This window comes from Eptatretus burgeri, chromosome 4, assembly GCF_056783735.1.
Source record: "Eptatretus burgeri isolate ZD-2024b chromosome 4, Ebu_testis_v1, whole genome shotgun sequence".
NCBI lineage: Eukaryota > Metazoa > Chordata > Myxini > Myxiniformes > Myxinidae > Eptatretus > Eptatretus burgeri.
Genome location: NC_140964.1, coordinates 25,438,943 through 25,462,780, shown reverse-complemented (window position 1 = coordinate 25,462,780; position 23,838 = coordinate 25,438,943). Strand labels below are relative to the sequence as shown.

At 47.7% G+C, this 23,838-nt stretch overlaps 1 protein-coding gene across 2 annotated transcripts in view; it reads left to right on the top strand.

The window, feature by feature from the left end:
- LOC147027654 (DNA-binding protein RFX7-like) overlaps positions 1-23,716 on the top strand; it is a 144,452-nt gene extending 120,736 nt beyond the window's left edge. For both annotated transcript variants that reach the window (XM_085877191.1, XM_085877192.1), the window contains one exon: positions 16,364-23,716. In XM_085877191.1, the coding sequence (XP_085733317.1) occupies positions 16,364-20,320 (3,957 nt within the window). In that variant the 3' untranslated portion in view covers positions 20,321-23,716. The remainder of the gene's footprint in view (positions 1-16,363) is intronic.
- Positions 23,717-23,838: the final 122 nt, after the last annotated feature.

Here is a 23,838-nt window from a genome sequence, read left to right as displayed (position 1 = left end):
ACCGCCATTCCAAGCGTCACCGTGGCCAGGGACCGCCACTTTAGACCCTCCACCACCTTCGCCTCTCCTGCGGCCATTCCCGCACCGCTTGTGAACGCCGAGCGTCAGGCTGTCCTGGCCTCGTGCGGGACGCGCGCCGAGCCTCGGGTGCAAAAAGCGGCCTTTCCAAGGGGAGGTCGGATCAGGAATGATACACGCCCACTTCTGATCCGTCCAATCATTAAGCGCGGGGCGATTTGGCCCCGCCTCCAGGCGCGTCGGAGTAGAATCGGTATATGCAGATTCGAGGATCAGGGGAGGTTCATGCCCACTTTTCCTCCGTCCAATGGGCGAGCGTGGCTCCGCCCCCGAGCCCATCCTGATCCGGAAATCTGCATATGGGTTCTCCTGCCGCACTATAAAGCGCCGAGCGCGGGGCGAATTGAGTGAGTTTCTGTTTCGGGCTCAGGCGAGTTGGAAAGGTGTGGCGACGGCGAAGTGTGGCAGCAGCAGTCAAGACGGGTCTGGAGGAGAGTCGGTCTGTCGGGGTTCGGAGTCTGTCGGGGAGCTGCAGAGAGGGGAAGCCGGGAGCGTGGTCGAGGCGCAGTGGAGTCGCTCGTCGCGGGACCCAAGCAAGCCAGCTATCCTCTTTCCCCAGAGCATCAACAACCCCCCTGTTCCCCCCCCCCCTGCGCTGAGATAGTGCGAAAAGGGGGCCCTGTTCCCACCCCATTCCAAGCAGTGCCAACGAAACCTGCGGAGGAGCGCGGAGTCGGGGCACCGCCGCGGCATTTGCGGCTCATCACAAGACGGGTAGGCTCCACGCGGTCTCGCGCCACAGGTCTGCCCCCTTGTATTTGAGGGTGGCCCTTTTCTTTTGCTTTGGAGTATATGTGTTGTCGGCGCCGTCTGTAAAGTAAAACTGTGTAAGTGTTGCCGTGTGCTCGCGTAGTCGGTAATAGATCTGCATTGTGTTTCTTTTGTTGCAATTGCTTTTGGTGCATAATTGTATATGTGTGCTTTCCGTTTGCCGTGGAATAAATGTTCCTCATGTTGAACTGTTTTTCCCGTTTCGCTTCGTCTTTTCTTTAATTGAATCTCCATCTTACTTCACGTAAAGGGTTGGTAGTGGGCTAAATACGCCCAATAATTAATCGGAACCGTCGAGGTCGACGATATAACACCGCTCGGTTATCCCGATAGTACGGAACGGGTCGCTTCAGTGGCCCGTGTCCGGGGTCGACCTGCGGCGAGGTGCGATCGCCCGGTCTACCCTCCGTGTGGGTACTTAGGTAGGTCGAATTTGGCGAACAACCCTATCCCACGCGGAGGGCCGGTTGGCACGATCGTGGTGAGGCCGAAAGGCCCACCCGTGACTAATTCCCGGCGTTAGTCCGAGAGGGTCATGACGGAATGGTCCGTCCGGTGGGCGACGTGCCGCGATTCGAGTTACGTGGCCGCTCGCACGCCGGCGGGCGCGAATTCGCAACACTGGTGTCAGGTCGTGGGACACAAACTCATCCCCCTCCTCGCGGCACTGGTGTCGGAGAACGGGAAAACGGGCTCTCCTGTCTCCAGCTAAATTCACGGGAATCGGTCCAGGGGTGAGAGGAGCGACCCCCGATTCCCTCCAAATTACGAGCGATTTAAATTAACCCTTTACGAGAAATAAGATGGCGTCTCAAGGCGACCGGGAGCCGGGGGTATTAGAAATGGATTTAGAATGTGTAGAATCCATGGTCCAGGATGAAAACCCCGAGCAGGAAATGTTGGTTGTGCAGGAACACGAACTCCCCCAACTGAACCCAGAGTTCGAAATGGGCGCAGTGGCTGGGGTGGCGGACGAATGGCCCCCCACGTGCGAATTCGCCCACGGATCGGACGATGGAAATGTTTGAGGCATTGATGAGGAAAATGGATGCGAATACACAACAAATGAACGAAATGAAAACGAATATGGAAACAAACGCACTCAAAATGAAGGAAGAAGTGAAAGAACTGCGGGGTGAGACGCAGAACATGGGCCGAAGCCTGCAGGCGGGCATGAAGGCAGTGGCCAGGGTGCTCAAAATGGCGACTCCACGTGTGGGAGCGAACGAGCTGGGAGGGTGTGCAACGGCTGTCAGGCCCGCGGTAGAGGCGGGTGACAAAGTAATTCGGGGGACGTGTTGGGCGAGAAGTGTGAAGGTGATGGAGAAAGCAACAGTGACGGAGACCGAGAGGGAAAAACTAATTGGGGTGACAGAGACGTGCACGAGGGAGATAACAAGGGAAGAGACGGAAATAATAGAGACACGGGAGATAGAGGATGAATTGGACGGGGTTAGAGACGCGCACACACACACGGAGATAGTGGAGGACGATGAGGGGGAGCTCGCAGAGCGTGTAGGGACCCGGTGCGAGCAGCGGGATGGCCTCCTCCAGGAACGAGGGGAGGGAGTATGCCCCCTTGAGGCGAATCACGACCAGGTGGGTTCGGTTGTGCTTTGCGAGGTTGAGGGGAAGAGTGCTGTGGACAGGTGCACGCCGAGCTTGGGGGGTATAGAGGCCCCGGAGACCCTTGTGGGGACACGAATCCCCAGTGTGGTTGTCCCGGTGTGTGTGGTGCAAGGTGTGAGTGCGTCCCCGTGTGTGAGTGGTGTGGTGGCAAGTGTGCCGAAGGGCGTGCTTCCCAGCGCGCCATGTGTGAGTGAAACACCGCGGGTGAGTGCCCCCGTGTGTGTGAGTGAGGCACGGTGTGTGAGGGAAACGGCACGAGTGAGTGAGCAGCCGAGTGCAATGGAGACCGTGTGTGTGAGGGAGATGTCGGTCGGCATGCGGGAGCATGCAGCCGCGTCTCCCGGTGTGAGTGTAATGGAGTGGTGTATGAGTGTCGTGGCACGCAGGTGTGCGTGGGTGGAATGGCGACGACAACGGCGACAGAGGGACAAAAGCCGGGTAGCGGCTGTAGCTGTTTCGGGGACCGTACCGGGTTCACCCAGCAGCGAGCGCGAGGTCCGTGCTGTGCAACACACGAGGCCCCCACGTGCTCGCTTGCGAGAGTGAAGTCCCGGTCCGGAAACGAGCGCGGTGAATGTTACCGATCCCGCGACGGACAAAGTTTAGGCAGGATTTCAGATTTGGACCGGACGGGTTCTCCACGCGGGTGTGTGTGTGAAGCTCCAACGGGCAGAGCACATGTGTTCGCGTGGGGAACCCCTCGAGACGTGAGGCTTGTGTTTTTTTTATTTATGCGCCGGGTGACGTCATGGCTGCGTGTGTGGTTGGAATCCGGCAGGAGGATGAATCCCTGCCGGATGGTAACGTCCAAGAGGGACGAGGGACGCGAACGGCTGCCATGACGTCACGCCAAAGGTGCGCGGCTGTGAATTGCCGCGCTGGTGCGCAGGTTGTGAGTTGCCGCGCTGGTGCTGCGCATGTAGGAAAAAGAAAAGCAAGCCTCACTTTCGAGTGAACAGGATTTCCTGGGCAAGGGGTGGAAGACCCCCTTACCTGGGCACAGGATGGAAACTAGTTAGGGGGAAGGGTTAGCTTCGTTAGACCGGCTCCATGGGGCAGGGGTAAGTCCTCATAGGGCCCATGGAATGGATTAGTTAGAGGGATTGTAGTCAGATTTAGGTTGGGAAAGTTATTTTAGAGATTTGTAGACAGTGACAGACTTGTGAATGTGGAGAGGGGACGTAGTTTAGCTAGGTAGTGTTAAATGGAACGTGCTGTAGTTCAAGGGACGACGTGGGAGCACGAGGTAGTTAGGGGAGGTAGTTAGAAGAATGGCGGAGTTCAGCGGTGTGTGTTGAAGAGTTGGTAAGTTGTGTGGAGACATGTTGAGTGAGTGAGGCCAGCAGGTCTGTGTGAGTGGAGCGAATGGGGAATGATTGGGGGGATGAGTGACTTCCGCCCAAGGGACCCCGGGGTCAGTGTCGAGTGAGTTAGGGGGTTAGTCAAATTTACAAAATGGAGGTCGTTTTGTTGTTTTTGGTGGGAAAGTAGGCTCGATACCCATTTGGAGGGGTGCAGGAGCCCTGTTGACGGGCTGGGAGCGTGGCTGCGAAAGGTGAGTATCGTTGAGTGGGTACCCCGGGCACCAGGCTAGTCGGCCGTGGTAGGCCAAGGGCCCATGGGGGGCCGGGATAGCGTAGTGGGCACGGGTGCGTCCGCTTGGTGCGGGGCTCGGGGCGCCATTAGCCGCGTGGCCAGTGTTGTGGGCACGGGTGACCCTCGGAAAGGGGCCCGGGAAGCCAGCCTGCCACGTGTGCGTTTCAGGGGAGGTGCCATGGGGGGCACTCCCCGGTGTTTAGGGAGCTGGTAGGCTCGGAGGCAGTGTAGTGCCCGGGGGTGCCATCGTAGGGGAATCGGCAGAGGGTAGTGCCTGCCAAGGGGAGCCACGCGTCCCAGCCATGAGACCGTGTGAGGGCATGGAGAGAAAATTGGGAGGGCGAGGCCCAAAATTGTGAGGACACCAACACAGGCGACGGGAATCTGGGTTTATAGAACCAATGGTTTAAGCGAGAGGCGCTTGTTGAAAGCCCCGGGGTAGTTTAACAGTTAAATGGTTAGGGTAGAGTAGGAGATGTACCCCTCCACACCATCCATCCCCTCACTCTCGTCGTGGGCTGCTGGACCCACTTTGTGTTATCGATCGCTGAACTCTGGGGAGGCCATTCTGAGGCTTCGTTGAGCCTCGACACAAGACGCAAGCCCTCCCTTGTTCCCCTCCGGGAAGGGAACGTAGGGGTTGGGAGTAGGCTAGGTGACAGGATAGGTTAGCCGAACAAGGACGGTAAAGGGGGTTAGGGGGACGAATTATAGTGGGAGAAAGAAAAAAAAAAAATCAAAAAATTAATTAATTGGGGCGAAATTGGTTTTGGACAAATTAAGGGAGTGGGTATGGACAGTGACAGGCAAAGGCGATAGGTTGGGAGGGAGACCGTAGGGTAGGTCCGAGCCCGCCTTCCGAGTGGCCAGCACCACCGCACTCCCTCCACCAACCTCCACTGCAAGGCAAAGGCCGGCCCACTTCATCGGCAGCTGTTGTTTTGCTGCAAGGTCTGTGCCGGCCGGATTGTCTGCAGCTGCTGTTTTCTGCAAGGCCTGTGCCGGCCAGTTCGTCTGCCGGCTGTGTTTGCCTGCAGCGGCCTGGTTCTGCAGGCTGTGTTTGCCTGCTGCCTTTGCCATGCCATGCCCACCACCCATGTTCACCAGCCCCGTTCAAGTTTGCTTTGCCCCCCCCCCCCCCTGTTCATTTCCATGTGCGCTAGGATCATCAAGCAACAGTTTGCAAGCTGCAAGAACTGCCCTGTTGGCAGCTACAACACGGGCCTGCAGTGGCGGCCCGTGCACAGTGTTTCCATTCATCCATCCATCCATCCATCCATCCGTTGTGCTCATTGCGTGTGCCACTTGAGCTGGCACGGAGACTGCGTTTGTGCAGCCCATGCACCGTTGTGGCTCACTGCGTTCAGTTCAAAAGGGGAGGCCGAGGACTGCGTGTGAGCAGCCGGCCACGTTCCCTGTCACCTCCATTGTTTGAGCCAGAGACTGCCTGGCTCCCTGCTAACTGCTTTCTTTTTGCAGAGTCCATTGATCCTGGGCCATGGTTTAGTGTAAAATTTGTAAGTCAAAGTAAGATGTACTGTACATATGAGTGCGACCCCGGCATGTCTGTCTTAGTGCCGGCAATTTTATTTCAGTCGTCTGTGTGAGTGGGTTTGTTTAGTTAGTTTCTCAGCCCTCAGGTTATTTATTTTGGGGACACGAATACCATGAATTTCGCATTCAGGGATCCGTAGGTAAAACGTACGAGGGGAGAACTACACATGATGGCACACGAAAATTTGACGACTCGGGACGAGTCTGTAAAATGGGGAGGGGGTAGTGTTGTGGTTGAGGAAATTCACAAACCACCATTCAGGTCCCGTAGGTGAGATATCTCTGTAAGTACATGTGTCGTTAGCCCCAAACCCGTTGTTTAGAGGGAATAAATGTAATTCATTCGGGCTGCGACCCTTTAAGATAGCCGTTTTTCTGTTCTATCTTTATTTTGAACCAACCACGTCTCAACCGCCATAACACAACAACCACCAACCGCAACGCCGCTTCACAACAACAACGCCAACAGCCACGACCTTTACCTTCACAACTCGCTCTCGCAACCATCGCATCACCGCCATTCCAAGCGTCACCGTGACCAGGGACCGCCACTTTAGACCCTCCACCACCTTTACCTCTCCTGCGGGCATTCCCGCACCGCTTGTGAACGCCGAGCGTCAGGCTGTCCTGGCCTCGTGCGGGACGCGCGCCGAGCCTCGGGTGCAAAAAGCGGCCTTTCCGAGGGGAGGTCGGATCAGGAATGATACACGCCCACTTCTGATCTGTCCAATCATTAAGCGCGGGGCGATTTGGCCCCACCTCCAGGCGCGTCGGAGTAGAATCGGTATATGCAGATTTGAGGATCAGGGGAGGTTCACGCCCACTTTTCCTCCGTCCAATGGGCGAGCGTGGCTCCGCCCCCGAGCCCATCCTGATCCGGAAATCTGCATATGGGTTCTCCTGCCGCACTATAAAGCGCCGAGCGCGGGGTGAATTGAGTGAGTTTCTGTTTCGGGCTCAGGCGAGTTGGAGAGGTGTGGCGACGGCGAAGTGTGGCAGCAGCAATCGAGACGGGTCTGGAGGAGAGTCGGTCTGTCGGGGTTCGGAGTCTGTCGGGGAGCTGCAGAGAGGGGAAGCCGGGAGCGCGGTCGAGGCGCAGTGGAGTCGCTCGTCGCGGGACCCAAGCAAGCCAGCTATCCTCTTTCCCCAGAGCATCAACAACCCCCCTGTTTCCCCCCCCCTGCGCTGAGATAGTGCGATAAGGGGGCCCCGTTCCCACCCCATTCCAAGCAGTGCCAACGAAACCCGCAGAGGAGCGTGGAGTCGGGGCACCGCCGCGGCATTTGCGGCTGATCACAAGACGTGTAGGCTCCACACGGTCTCGCGCCACAGGTCTGCCCCCTTGTATTTGAGGGTGGCCCTTTTCTTTTGCTTTGGAGTATATGTGTTGTCGGCGCCGTCTGTAAAGTAAAACTGTGTAAGTGTTGCCGTGTGCTCGCGTAGTCGGTCGTAGATCTGCATTGTGTTTCTTTTGTTGCAATTGCTTTTGGTGCATAATTGTATATGTGTGCTTTCCGTTTGCCGTGGAATAAATGTTCCTCATGTTGAACTGTTTTTCCCGTTTCGCTTCGTCTTTTCTTTAATTGAATCTCCATCTTTAGTCCGGGAGCCAACCTGTGTACGAGGCTGTTTTAGGGTTGGACCTTACAGCCTCTGCTATAAAATTTTACACCCCCAGGATGTTTAGATATATGTTTGCAGTTCATGAAAACCAATGTTGGCAATTCATAAGCTCTTGCGAAAAATTTTGGCGGACGTTTTTGTTTGAGGAAGATTTGAAAAATTTGATAAAACAGCAATTGTCAATAAAATTTCTAAAAAAATTAAAAAATCACATTCATGAAAAATAAATGTGAACTAAATGTAAGAATTCAATCAGTGCATTGTAAAATGACAAAAAAAAATTGCCTTTGTGGAAGTAAACCTCGTAAAAGTACATAATTTTGTGAAAAATGCCTTAAAAATAACGTTTTTTGAAGATGGCCTTTAGAACTTTTCTTATCATAGGCAGATGCTGCATTAGAATACTAATTTCTCTTAATGTGATATGAACATGGTATCCATGGCTAATTAAAACAGCAAATTTGAGTGAGTTCTATCAATTTTTAAAGAGAAAATTAACATTTTTGTCAACCAAAGTTACCCCTACCCCCAAAATCTTCTTACTCTATTGAACACAGTTCGGTTAAGGTTTGCTAGATCCAGGTTGGGTACTTCACAGTTCACTCTTCCAAAGGAAAATTCAATGGTGTTTGGAGTGACATGGCCCTGGAGCAGACATACAACAATGAAGGGAAGACATCTCTGTTCAAAGGCATATCTCAGGCACCAGCTGCTCGAGATAAATATGTGAAGACAGCACCATTTCTCACAGCTGTATCAGAGAACATAAAGTCTATGGCTAATCTAGGCCAACAGGAATCTACTCATCATGGAGAAACACATAAGCAGGCAACAGAAGAACATATGCATGTTGAGGAGATCAAGAAAGTGATATGCCAGCAGATGATAAACCCATTCCAGTGTAACAACCAAGTGGATCTGCTCAATAGAGCAACTGGTGAGAAGGATGCTTCAAAAGACTTGGTCCATGCTCAAGCTAAGGGCATGGAAGCCATTATGAAAGCAGAAGAGGTGGTCTCTATTAAGATTGAACCACTGAAGCTGGTAACTTTCTCCTCACAGAAGAAATCAAACCCATCAAGGAAACAGAGTTTAATCAGGATCTATCAAGATGAGACTGCAACTACACGTGTGCTGTGTTTCTATCGAGATGCCGACCCAGTCACAAGACAGATTGCATTTTCCCATGAGTGGACAGACTATCCATCATCCCTGTTTGAGGTTGATCCACGCTTAGCACAGGGGTTTGTAATGCGCAAAGGCAACAAGTCTGATTTCGTGGCAGTGCTAATTGCTGAAGCTGAGCAGGATGTTGTTTTACAGCTGCCATCATTACCAAAGAGTGACCTATACACAGTTTATCTGGTAGACACAATGGCATTTGTAAATAAATACCAAAAAATGGGTGCAAAAACATTTGGTGAACTTCCCCAGCTGTATCTTCGCAAGCTCCTTCAGTTCAAACCTGAAATGTGCAACTGTATCAACATCATTGGTGATCAGGATGATTTTGATGATAGCCATACTTTGAAGGGTCATGAGCAGCAGAGGAGAAACCAGACAGACCAGGCAAGACAATTCTCACCATCCAAGAGTCTAGAAATTCCGGACTGGAATTTACTCATGAAGAATCCAAGAAATAAAGGAAATCTTCAGAACTTCATTGGCACTTCCCTTTGTGAGAGTCCTGAAGCTATTCCGGATGGAGTGACCATCATTCTTGGTGGTATGATGGAAAACAAAGGTCACACTCTTTCCATCACATCAGCATCAAGTTCAGTTCTGGACTTACCTTGTGAAGAACATGAAGAGGCAGACACAAGGATTATTGCTCATCTTGCATATTGTGTGGAATATCCTGATCACCATTGAGCTGTTGTGCATGCAACAGATACAGACATAATTATGCTGTGTATATATCACTTCTGCTGCTTGAACACATTGCAAGAACTCTGGATACAACGGCAGAATCAATACCTACCTATTCATGAGCTGGTAGAAGTGTTGAGCAAGAAGTACCAGAAAATCCTCTTGATGTCGCAGCCACACTTCTGTGCACATATGTGTTGTGTGGATGTGACACAGTGAGCTACTCATTCAGAAGGGGAAAAGAAGAGGTCAGGTCAGGTATGGGAGCATGTGCCAGAACAGCGCGTCGCTGCGTCCACTTTCCGCCGGTACTCCAGGGGCCTCCGTCTGGCCATCCCCCAGGCAGATGCCAGGCCCATCCCCATCTCCTTGAGATGATGGTCAACCTGCTGCAACCATGAGGCACGTGGTCGGCCCACTGGCCTCCTCCACTCATGAGACTCCCTCGCTGAGAGAATCTGGTGAGCAGGATCAGCGTCAGGAAAACGAGCCACATGTCCATACAGCCGCAGCTGACGCTCACGGACTATGCAGGTAACAAATCTCATCCGAGTCTCTCTCAGCAACCGCTCGTTGGACACAAAATCCGACCAGCGATAGCCAAGGATTCTTCAAAGAGACCTGGTACCAAAGGAATTAAGTCTCCGTCTCAGATCCTTGGTCAAAGTCCAAGTCTCGCACCCATAGAGCAAGACTGGAAGTACCAAGGACCTGAAGACTCGGACTTTCGTCCTCCCGCACAGGTACCGGCAGCGCCACACCCCATGATCCAGTAAATCCATGACTCCCCAGGCCCGACCCAGACGTCTATTGACCTCCGGCTCACAACCTGCGGAGACATGAATATCACTGCCAAGGTAAGTGAATCTATCCACGACCTCAACATCCTCACCACAAACAGACACAGACAGGACAGCAGCATCCAAGATGTCACCGAAAGCCTGGATCTTAGTTTTGACCCAAGAAATCCGTAATCCCAACGGCTCAGACTCCTCATTCAGCACCTCGAGGGCCCCCAAGAGGATGTCTAAAGTCTCCGCAAAGATGACTGCATCATCTGCAAAATCAAGGTCCGAGATCTTGACATTGCCAAACGATGCACCGCAACTTTATCTCTCCGACATCCTCCCTAAAATCCAGTCCATACAAGTGCTGAAAAGTGTGGGGGCAAGTACACATCCCTGACGAACTCCAGTAACAACTGGAAATAAGTCAGAGATGGTACCACCACACTCCACAGCACTCTCAGTACCAGAGTAGAGTTCAGACATCAGATCGATCAGTTTTGGTGGCACCCCACGAAGACCAAGAATTCTCCAGAGGACATCCCGATTCACTGAATCGAACGCTTTACAGAGATCAACATAGGCTGCAAGCAGCCCCTGCCGAAACTCTCGTCTGCGTTCGGTGAGGACACGAAGTGCAAGGATACGGTCAATCGTTGACCTCTTTGGTGTAAAGCCTGACTGTTCTGGACGCTGGTGCTCAAGCAGATGGTGGCGAACCCTATCAAGAATTATCCGAGCAAAGACCTTGCCCGGCACTGAGAGCAGCGTCACCCCTCGGTAGTTGTTGCAGTCTTGGCGATCACCCTTCCCTTTCCAGAGAGGGACAACAAGGCCCCTCTTCCAGTCAGTTGGGATGATGCCTGTGTTCCTGTGAAAAGAAGAGCGGCACAGGTTTCTCTGGGACTGATAGGAAACCTTCCCCACCTTGTTGATTTTGGAAGAGATAGTGAAATGGCAGCAACAGAATGTGTCATTGATGAGGCCAGAGTATACTGGACTGCTCTGCATGGCCAAAAAGGGTTCAGCTGTTTGGATACCCTCAGGCAGCATATGTTTGTCTCTTCAAAATTAGACCTTAGGTCACTGCCAGCAACAGAAGATGCGTTTTACTTCCTTGTTTTAAGAGCATTGTATCAATTGCTTCTGTATAGACGTGCACATCTCAGTGACCGAGCACTTCCCCCAGCCACAACATTTGGCAGAACCCTTATCAATGGAAAACTGGTCCCAATTCTCATGTCTAAGCCAGCCAAGCCAAACATAGACAAAACTGTGTCTTGCATGTGCAAATTATCCAAATGTCTGAAACGATGTTCATGCAAAAAGGCTGCTGTGCCTTGCTGAGTGACATGCATATGCCTTGGTCAGAGAGGTTCATGTGGTGGAGTTGTTTCAGAGAGTGACTCTTCCTCTGAAGAGGATGTTTCATGTCACAATATTGTGTTAATCCATTTCTAATTTTATCTTCCTTAAAACCATGGCATGTAAAAGTATGTTCTTGTTCCTGACCCCATTGATAGTCAAGCATTTCTGAGTTGCATAAATCTTTTGTTGTTTGACATATAACCTTGTCAATTGTAGGTAGGTTAAATCTACACCAATTGTGATATAGGAAATGAACTCCTCTTGAATATGAGGGGTCATTTGTGTATATAGGTTTAGTGGTTATGATTTTAGGACAATATGAATTACCCATACCCCCATCCTACATCTTCGCTTTTGCCAACATTTTGTCATCAGAGGGGGCTCGCAAAAGTGTTGACTGTGTTGTTGCGCAAGAGTTTCACCATTGCCAACATTGGTTTTCATATACTCAAAGGGTGTCTCTTTATGAAAATCAACACAATTTTATAGCAGACCGGGCAATTTTTTTTTAATTTTGATCGGTTGGCTCCCGGACTATTACTTCACGTAAAGGGTTGGTAGTGGGCTAAATACGCCCGATAATTAATCGGAACCTTCGAGGTCGACGATATAACACCGCTCGGTTATCCCGATAGTACGGAACGGGTCGCTTCAGTGGCCCGTGTCCGGGGTCGACCTGTGGCGAGGTGCGATCACCTGGTCTACCCTCCGTGTGGGTACTTAGGTAGGTCGAATTTGGCGAACAACCCTATCCCACGCGGAGGGCCGGTTGGCACGATCGTGGTGAGGCCGAAAGGCCCACCCATGACTAGTTCCCGGCGTTAGTCCGAGAGGGTCACGACGGAATTGTCCGTCCGGTGGGCGACGTGCCGCGATTCGAGTTACGTGGCCGCTCGCACGCCGGCGGGCGCGACCCGCACACACACACACACACACACACACACACACACACACACACACACACACACACACACACACACACACACACACACACACACACACACACACACACACACACACACACACACACACACACACACGTTTTAAGTTAATTTATTATCATTATTATTAAGAGGGATTGTTCAAGACTGCAATTGACCAAACCATCACGATTGATCGGTTGGGACCACTGCTTTAGAATGACACGGTAGAAGCACACAAAATTACACATAATACTTCTCAAAGCAATAAAAAATATATATAAAAGTACACAGGAGCACACAAACACAGCCACACAACAGCATCACCACCACCACCACCACCAACAACAACTACATGGTATAAACTAGAAAGAGCAATTGGAGATTGCAGACCTTCGCCCAGGACTTGTTTTGTTTTTGGTGTATTTTGTGTGGCAAATACATGGAAGAATGTACTCAATGAAAGGTCAAAATTGTCGAGTTGTAAAGGTCAAATGGTCTCAAGTGTCTTAAGGGTATTAAAAGGTTGAAGTGGTCTAAAGGGTGTAATTTAAGGACTAAATGGTCACAATTGTCTGAAGGAGTCTAAAGAGTCTTACAATGTCTAAAAACCATATAATGGTCAAAAGGGCCTCAATAGTATTAAAAGGTCTGAAACGTGTGATGATCTAAAAGGGTAGGAAGGAGTCTAAGGGGTATTATTCATGGTTCTAAAGGGTCTAACAGGTGTTAACGGTCTTGAGGATTTAAGGGTTGGTTCTAAAGGGTCTTTGGGTTATAAGGGGTCTTAAAGTGTCTTCAGGTTCTTAAGGGTTTCTAGGGGTCTCAAGGTATGTAGGGGTCTGATGTAATTCATACACCTAATCGCATTGTGTGTGGACAAACAAATAAACAAACAAGCAGTCATATACTGGTACTTATGAAATTGTCAACTTCACCTCTGACCTTGTCTAATAAAAGCTGTCTCTGGAGAAGGTAGCGACGCAAACCAGAAGTTTCTACGATGATTCTGTACGAAACCATCAAAAATCGTAACGTCGACCGAAGCAAAAATCTCCATTTCTCCATGCAATTATTTTATCAAAGTCACAAAACTGTAATATTCGGCCATCCACCAACAATCTTTACATAATCCGACGGCTTAACGAGTCAGGCATGCAACGATAACCTTTATTGGGATAAAAAAAATGACTTTTAAACACCATCTTTATCGAAAACACCGTCAGCGCGCACATGCAAAACCTTTACGTGGTCAACGCCGCCTCTGCTCAAGTGCACTGCACCACGTGACGACCCGTGACTCGCGAGTGAAATATTTTTTATACAATCTTAAAACGTCTCCAAAACATCCGATTTTTACCAGAATTTCGACAACCGAGTTTTATGCGTCCTAAGCGATCGCAAAAACCGAAGACAAAATTAAAATCGAAGTTAAAACAAACTCGTAATGTCGAGCGAAGCAAAAATCTCCATTTCTCCACGCAATTATTTTATCAAAGTCACAAAACTGTAATATTCAGCCATCCACCAACAATCTTTACATAATCCGACGGCTCAGTGAGTCAGGTAGGCAACGATAACCTTTATTGGGATTAAAAAATGACTTTAAAACACCATCTTTATCGAAAACACCGTCAGCGTGCACATGGAAAACTTTTACCTGACTCAACGACGCGTCTGCTCGAGCGCACTGCATCACGTGACGACCCGTGACGCGTCGAGTGAAATATTTTTTAATACAATCTTAAAACGTCTCCAAAACATCCGTTTTTTTTTTTTTTGTTTTTTGTTTTTTACCAGAATTTCGACAACCGAGTTTTAAGCGATCGCAAAAACCGAAGACAAAATTAAAATCGAAGTTAAAACGAACGCGTAACGTCGAGCGAAGCAAAAATACTCCATTTCTCCACATGAATTTACGGAATTATGTTTGACCTCGCTATGACCTTGACGTTTGACTGATTTTGACCAAAATATAATCAGCGCGAGCCATCACCCTCCTGAACCACGTGGTGTAATTTTACATTGGTAGCTTCTTCTGTTCTCGAGTTATCGTGCCTACAAACAAACACACAAACAAGCAGTCATAGACTGGTACTTACGAAATCGTTAACTTGACCTCTGACCTTGTCTAATAAAATCTGTCTCTTGAGAAGGTAGCGACGCAAACCAGAAGTTTCTACGATGATTCTGTACCAAACCATCAAAAATCGAATGTTTTGGTTGTTTGACCTCACTGACCTTGACCTTTGACCGATTTTAACCAAAATCTAATCAGCACTAGCTATCAGCCTCCTGAATCACGTGGTGTAATTTGACATTGGTAGCTTCTTCCGTTCTCGAGTTATCGTGCCTACAAACAAACAAACAAACAAACAGAAACGGAAGTCATCAATATACTTACGAAATCTTTAGATTTCGTAAGTAACAAGCAAACACACAAACAGAGGACGGAAGTCATCAATATACTTACGAAATCTAAAGATTTCGATCTTTCGATCTTTAGAAAGAAAAACAAACAGACAGAAAAACCGTCCCAAATGCAATACCCTCTCCTCTGGCGAGAATAACGATCCTTTTTTTCGTGCATTTCACTTCATTTTACATCCTCATTGACAATCACAGTGAGACATGCAATTTATGTTTGTGAAGTTCAACATTTTCTCTTTTCATTAAACTCGTCAGCAAAACGACGGGTGGGCAGGCCGACTATCTATCTATAATTCCAGCAATCTCTGTGTGTCTGTCTGCGACCGCTGTTTCTCGACAACCACTGGTCCAATCTAATTGAAACTTGCCATGTATATTGCTGGGGCCCTGTGGATGTGCCTTTTCAAGGTTTCATATTAATCTGAGAAGTGGTTTCCAAGTTATGGCCATTTATTTACCAAACCAATGACATCACACGGTGATATGATGTCACGATTGACGTCACAATTCTTCTTCTTTTTTTTTGCACGTACGGGCACGTGAGAGCGAAGGAACGGCCTGTGTGGTTGTTGTTTCTGGCATGAGGTTTGAAAGTTTTTTTCTGTTTGTTTTCTTTTGCACGTACGGCCACGCACGTACGGCCATGCGCGTATGGGCACGCACGTACCGGCACACACTAGTATTATCAAATGGGAATTAAACTTAGGGTAATAATCAGATTCCATCAGTAACTATTATATACAAACTAGCAATACCCGTGCACATGCACGGGATAGCAGTACAACATTGCTGGTAGCAGACGACAGACCGTACACGGGGAATGACAAAAATACGCATTGTGCAAAATGCAAGTGGTACTATGGAATGCCAAGACTTCCCAAACATTGTCGGCATGTCCGCTAAGTGCCACAGCAATTTCATAGGGATCGTGTGACGGCGAGCTTTTGGTGTGCAAGCTTGGTATTATAATAGAGATAGTTATTGTATGAGTTATTTTATTTGCAGATGTTATAATATGAGAATACAGCACTGAGATATGTCTCCCGTTCTTCATGCAAACGTCTACATGTACCAAAGGGTTGAATAATCACAGTGCCTGACGGTTGCAGTCATGAGTAGTTCCATGAAGTTATGGAAAAGTTTATACGTCTTATTACTTTCAACAACATTTCTTGAAAGGCAATAAATGGTTTAATCATCTTCTTATTCTTATTCTTCAGCTTCTTTATATTCTTCTTCTTTAGCTTCATATTCTTCTTCCTATTCATCTTACCCCAAACCCTGTTTTCTCATTCTAAATAGAGGTGCTTTAGTTAGAAGCTCCACATACTACACCTTTGTCAAACTTTTATCAATTCCTCCACTTATGGTAGTAAATGCTTCCCACAACCTTCATTTACTAACATGATAATAAGGGTCTTTTTAAGCAAAAATACGATTTACAAAAGTGATTAGGACTAAATCTGCACTGATTAAATTGACAGTGATCTGTGTGCACACCAAGCTAAAGACCTCCATCCCTTCCCCTCAAACCCAGATGTAACCTGTAAACTTTGTTCCAACTTTACCCTTTTCCCCTGTGTTTATGTTAAAATTTATAGTCCCATAACATACTTTCTTAAAATATATCAAAAACGAAGCAAAAACATGTTCCATCAAATAAGCATTTTTACACATTTTGATATCCTGCTTCATAAAGTGATTATCTATTTCTTCTTTATTTTTACTCCTACCTAACAGGTGAGCTCTGCAAAGCAGCTGATTTCATCGGCAAGTCCAGTGCACACTGCGGACATTAAGAGGCTGAATACTTCCCAACATTTGCAACATGTCCAGCAATCACAACTGCAGCCACAACAACAGCAGTTGCAGCAACAATCACAGCAACATCAGCAACAGCAACCACATCAGCCACAACAGCAAAAAGTTCTGCAGTCCCCTGGTGCTACAAGCCCTTGTACAGACCGCAGTGGAAAACCACGCTACCATCAAATCCTGCCGAAGCTCTTTACTTCAGGTACTGGTGGCTCCCTTCAGATTGCCTCGCCGACAATGTTGCTGGCTGGTAGCAGTCCTATAAAGCCACTTGGAGCAGTGGGTAGTAATCTTGTCAATGTGTCCACCATTTCCATTGTGACGACGCCGTCTAAGGCAGCTGCTGTAGCTGTTGGCTCAACACCGGAGAGGAGTCCTGTACGGATTTTGGATGCTGGCTCCAAGCTTGGTGTTGCAGCTCTTATAAATGGTGGTGCCTGCAGATTATCCTCTGAGTCCCATTACAAGGTTCGATCTCAAACTCCAGGGGCTGATGGGAAGTCACCAGGTGAACGGTGCAAAGTTTTAAGAGGAAAAGAAACAAAATGTCTTGGCCAAAGTTCAGAAGCAAACAGACAGGCACAGATTAAATGTGAGAATGGGGGTGGTTCCCGACTAGAGCTGTGCTCTGAGGTTGTTTCCCACGCGGTAGCTCCATGGGGTACAAGAAATGTCCTCGTCGCGTCTAACTTTCCTGAAAATTTGGAGCAGAGCATTCCAAAACTAGGAACTGAATCTTCACCTGAAAACATTGGGCTTGTTAAGGAAACAAACAAAAGTGTTGGAATAAACAGCCTTGTGAATGGTGATGTGGTGAAAAATGGAAATGTTAAACTTGCTAGGACACGAAGTATTGGCGCAGCTGCAAAGAAGCCACGCGTACGAACCGCACGTAAACGCCTAGCACCCTTGACAACTGTGGCGCACGACGAACCATCAGCCAAACGTTCAGTGAATGCACAAGATGAGCTCCCACATAAGGTTGTAGCTGAAGCAGTAGTCAGCCAGGGCAGCCTGAATATTGAGGAGATAAACAGCAGAGAAACTCACTGTTCCTGCGAAAAGCAGAGTGATGTTTCTTCAGGTCCTGGATCATTTTTAAACCAGTTGCCCTTTGATTTTGCTTGTAGTCAACATCAATGTACTGATGACAGTAGTTCTGCCTCTGCCCAGACGCCCCAGTCCGGGTTTGTTGTAAGTCTCCTTGCCTCTGATAATACAACAGAACAAGTGCCCATAAAAGCCGAGGGGTTTCAAGAGCAGCAACGACAAGGGCAACCACATCATGAAGAACAGCAACAGCAGCTTGGAAGGGAAGCACCTGATAACAATGGTACAGTGATGGAGCAAGCTCAGACCCAGTGGACATTTGGGAAACAGGATCAATTGTCAGAGATTGGTTCAACTAGTAGCTATTTAGACTCGGTTGATGACAGGAGTATTGTGGAAGAGCTCATAAAACTGGAAGAAATGCAGATGAATGCCGGAGGGCATTTGGGCATGGCAAACCAGGTAGATGATTGCATTTCACCACATGGCTCCATGGTGCATTCGGTTACCGTTGGAGCTGGAGGTCAAACAGCACTGGTGTTATATCACTCATTTTCAGAGGCAGCTGGTGGTACACCAGTGCCTTCAGCAACACTCTCACCAACACAAGAGGTCGATGGGATACTGCAGCCTAATTGTTCACACCCCGACTCTCACTTGTTGATGACCACACCTGTTGCAGAATCACCACTCTGTGGTGGAAGCAGTTGTCAAGTGACTCCCGCTGGCACTCCATTATCAAGCTGCAGTAGTAGCATCCCTCCGAGCCCTGTTGACGGCCGGCACAACTTTTTCACACCCATTCATTCAGGTGGTGGTGGTCATGCTGTTAATGTTGTGCTGGGACCAACAAAGCCCATGCAGCGACCGACTGCAACATTGCCAAATAAGGTTGCAGGGCAAGTTGAGTGGCTGGGACTTGCAAATGGCAGTATGGCAATGGGACGTCCTCCACCTACTGAAAATAAATTTCACAAATCACATGCATTCGCTGTCAGTGCACAGAGCCAGATGCGGCCATACAGACAAGGCTCTGAACAGGTATCCAACAACACAGTGCCCCATGATACTGTTACAACACTCCCAACACAGAATCATAATCATCAACAGCAGCAGCAAATTCCATTGATGAACAATGGTGTTGTTGCCTCTGTGGAGCTGCAGGAAGCATTTGCAGTGCCTGCACCACTTGATGGAAAATGTGGAGGAAACCTCAATCTGACACAAACATATCGCTGCCAACACAGCCCTGCGGCTCAACGGCAGCGCACTCTCAGTGGCAGCAATTCATCTTCAAGAGGACGGCCACGTCTTTCTACTGGAGCACTTGCCAGTCCCTATAATCCTGAAGTCCACAAGGCTGTCTTGTGTGCTCAAGCTGACGGAGATCTCTCTCTGGTGGCTTCAGAGTGTTTAGGCCCTCGAAGCCACTCTGTTCCACTCCAACTCATGATGCAATCACAATATCAACAGCAGCAGCAGCAACCGACGCACCAGCAACAGCAGCCGCAGCAACAGCAACAACAGCATGCAATGCACGAGCAGCAGCATACGCACCAGCAGCAGCAGCAACCAGCGCACCAACAACAGAAGCAGCAGCTGACACACCAGCAACAACAGCCGACACACCAGCAACAGCAGCAGCCGACGCACCAGCAACAAGAGCAGCAGCAGCCGACGCACCAGCAACAAGAGCAGCAGCAGCCGACGCACCAGCAACAAGAGCAGCAGCAGCCGACGCACCAGCAACAAGAGCAGCAGCCGACGCACCAGCAACAAGAGCAGCGGCCGACGCACCAGCAACAAGAGCAGCGGCCGACGCACCAGCAACAAGAGCAGCGGCCGATGCACCAGCAGCTGCAGCGGCCGACGCACCAGCAGCTGCAGCGGCCGACGCAGCTGCAGCAGCCGACCCACCAGCAGTTGCAGCAGCCAATGCACCAACAACTGCAGCAGCCGACACAACAACAGCAGCCGACCCACCATCAACAGCAAAAGCCGGTGCATACGCAGCAGCAGTTGCAGAAACAGCAACAGCAGGTGCACCACCAGCAGCAGCAGCAGGTGCAACAGCATATGCACCAGCAGCACCATCAACAGCAAGTGCAGCAACAGGTCCATCAGCAACAGTTGCAGCTACATCTACAGCAGCTGCATCTGCAACAACTCCAACAGCAGCATCAACAGCAAACAATAACACCAACACGCCATAAAATTGATTGTGTCCTTTTGAGCAAGCTGGACAATCCAACAAGTGATTTTGGGCGTGGAATGGGCATCAACAATGCATCGGACACATTCACAGCACGACGTAACCTTACTGAGCTCTTAGAAAGTGCGCCATTGCTTGATGGTCCATCTTCCCTTCATAGTCCCAGTCCATTATCTTTCAAGCCTGGCTATTATGGATCATCAGAGGACAATATTGGGCTGCCATATGTGCCTTCTGCCTCTAACATGACGAGCCCATCATTTCCTCATGATCCATCTGCTGACTTCATGACTCTTCAGTCACAGATGAATGGAGGAGAAAAATCTACTCAGGTTGGTGCCACTTTGACTGGTGGAGGAAGCAATGGTATGGTTCCATCACAAGGCGCAGCTGCTGCACCTTTTTCAGATGTCAAGATACCCACAGAAGAGCTTGGGAATATGGTAGATCTACATTTCCCTGAGTTTGAAGCTGCAGATTTTCTATTAGAACGATGCAGAGGTGATGCGGCAGCAGCTGAGGAAGTGCTAAAGGACATCATGGGTAATGACTCAATATTGCAAGAGATTTGCAATGAGGGAGATGTCATGAGTCCATTGGTGCAGCCTGCAGCATACTAGACCCAACAGAGCAAGATTTTTTTTTCATTGTTTCCCCCCCCCCCCATTCATGACCACCACTGCTTTTTCTACCCATCCTAGGCTTGTATCGGCCTGTGCAACACTCTGACCACTTTAAATGTGAGAAATGGGAACAATCTCGACATTTGCTTTCTTTTTGCTCAAAAACTTCCACCAATTTTATCCTTAAAAAAAAAAGAAGAAAAACGTTTCTCATTTCTTATGAAAACCTCATCCGAATCAGGTCTCTTGAGGGATCATCGGAGATTTCCTTTCCGTCAGGGATAACCCCATTTCAGAAACCTGCAAGCTAGACCTGAAGTGTGAGTGCATAAGAGTGCACACACGTGTACCAAGAAAGTGTGCGCACTCAGGTTTGTTTGTACGGATGCATGCTTCTTCAGTTTTGCAACTTTTGGAAATTTGCAAAGGGATTGTGTACTTTCATGAAGTCCTACTTGGAACTGGGGGCATTGGTCATTGAGGAAGGTGGCGAGTTGAGTATGCCTGTGTTATGAATGGCATTGGTTAACTTGTTTTTGCTGGCTTCTGTTCCTATATTTTTTACTCTGCGGTGCCTCTAGGCTAGTCATCCTTCATTGGGTGATGGATGTTGTCTTTAGCAGGTCCTTTTAACCAACAATTCTTCTCACAGGGATATTTGTTACTCTGGAGGAGAATCTGCACTCCTTTGCCTGGGTTTTTTTTATTTTTTCCATAAACTTTTATTTTCAGTAGCATTTTTTTTGTTTAAATTGCACTACCCTAGGCAAGGTTAAAAACATTGCATAGCTTTCAGTTTTTTTATATTCTGATTATGTGTTATTAAGGTAATATGAATGTAATCATTTATTGTTTGTCTGTGCCCTTTATAATCACTGCCCAGCTAGTTGATTCTTCTTCACTTCTGTTTGCTAATTTTTTTTTTGTTTTTTTGTAAAGGTTTTTCTTATGATACACTTGTGTAGACATCTGTGTTTTACAAAGACGCGTTTGAGCCAATTCGGAAAAAGCAAGACTAGTTCTCGTGTCCCAAGGGTGGATATACATCGAGCAAGGCTGTCATTTGGTTTGCCTCATAATTGTCACTACTGAGACAACGAGAAAGGCTTCGTCGCTTTCCCAGCAAACGTTCTGGACATTCCTTTATTTTCCTCGCGTGCTGCTTGAGATTGCATCCATCAGCTTATTGATGGTCAACAGACAGTATGATTGAGCAAGTGCATAGGCCAGCCACAATAATGGGATGTCCTCGAACTCCCCGTCATTGGTTTTATCTACCTATACTGGTGCTTTCTCCTCATTGGAAGAGATATTTTTCATCATGATCACTTGCTGTCGGCATTTCTCTCTTCCTCTGGGAGTAAGGAAAATTGTAGAGGTTTTAAAGTTGTGAATAAAATCAGGTTCGGATCGCCAGCAGCCCAATCATCTTTTGAGATTCCAAAATATTGAGTTGTAACCCCCAACATATTTGATGGCTGGTCTGCAGCAACTCGCACAGCCTTTTCGCTGCGCTGCAACACATTTCACGTAAAGACGAGAACGTTGAAGATGCATCTTCCACTGATGATGTTTCTATGTGCATCTTGCTGCGCCATTTTTGAACGTTGAGGTTGAGAAGTATTTTGAAGGTTGAGAAATATTTTGGTGAGTAAATTATCCATTCCGCCCCTCACTTTTTCCTTCCTACTTTACTTTTGCCAAAATAATTTTTTCGGTTCATCATACTTTTTTTGCGTTGTGTGAAAACAGTGATTGTGCTTTGTCCTTGCTGCTTGAACAAGCAGCTGATGGTCGTAGAGGCTGTGATTGAGTGTGTTGTTTTTTCCTGTTCTTCTGTATGGTAGCATAGCTGTTTTGTACTCAGTTTTGTTATTTCTTTCTGGTGAAATTGTGAATGGTTATTTTGTAGGATCTTGTTTACAACAATTGATTTAGAACAATATACCAATGGCACGAATGGCGAGGAATGTCCTGAAAAGAATCTTTACTCGTGTTTTCAGATTTTCAGCACAATCTTTCAAGGGTTTTCTGATCATTCAAGAAATCCATACTAATTGATCGATGCAAAATACAAATCATTGTTCAGTGATAGCTTTGAGAGATTTTTATTTTGATAGCTCATATAAATTTTAGGGTTTTTTTTTTTCCAACAAGGAGGCATTATTATATGGAAAGTGAACTATTGTTCAATTGCCAAGTCGAATTTTCAGGACATTGCTCGATCGCATCATGACTAATCGGTAATCAACTTTTCGATACAATTAATTGTCAGTCTGCAACATCAGGCTCAGGTCAGGCTCAGGTCAGATTATCAGGCTCAGGTCAAAGTGAAACAAAAGACAATTTCAAAAACTGAGAATTCTATTAGATCATGAATGAAAAAGGAAGTTTTACTTCCATTCTATGGAAAAAAAATTCCGGGAAATGCACGTGACGTCGCATGCCTTTTGACCAATTCAAGGACAAGATGTTGCTGCCTCTGAAATAATTACCAGGACATTTGATGAAGTTGGATTTGTTGTGTAACGGTGCCTTTTTAAAATTGAAATATTAGGAATTATTTTCGACAAAATCAAATGAGGTGACAGAGGGGGAAAAGGTAACGTACCAACAGCGGGGCATCGGTCAATGATGATTCAATCGGGTAATTCTCAGTTTTTTGAGATTCCATTTCTTTCATTTTTACTGAAGAGCAGAGGAATCAGTTTAAGTTTAATAAATAAGAGAAGGCCCCCAACATAATTGGATGGTGTGTGGCATGCCATAAAAGTGAAAGTCTTAGTTCACGATTTACTCTTGGGCTGCAAACACGCATTTGTAGGACACTCAGGTGGGTTTTAACGAAGGTGAGGAGTTGGTTGTGTTCTCACTTCCTGATGCAGTCAAATGTAGCAATACCTTGCAAAAAAGGTCACTTTGTGGAAAATCTGGCAGTGCCAGTGAAATTCCCAGCACTGTGTATCACTGTTTTTGCTTGCTTTTTTAAATCTCTTAAGAGTTCCCTGAGCCATGGTGCTGACGTGTAATTGAGGGGGAATGTTGTTGGGTTGGGCGAAGGGAAGTGAGAGAAGGAAACAAAGCAAATGTTGATTGGATTTGTATTTGTAGTTTGGCAATTACGCGTTATGTGTGTATTCTTTATGTAAAAAAAAAAATTTAAAAATCAGGTTCCATCCATAAGGCTGAGAGTAAGCTGATGGCCCTGCGCTTGGCATCAAAACATCAGCAAAGCAGATTCCTGCAAATTCAGCTTCGCACAAACCCATGGAAAAATGATTGGCGTCACTGAAATGTTTTTACAACCTCACATGTGTTTATTGTTGATAAGCTCAAAAACGGATTTTGTAGGTTGTTTAAAAAAAATGAAATAAATGATTATTTTCTACATAACACCCTCATTGTTGCTTTCATTTTTTGTTCGTTTTGAATTGAGAGCTTGAGTGATGTGAGATAAATTGCTCACAATCTTTTGTCTTCTGCCATGTATATTTGGGCTTCAGGCATTTTGTTTG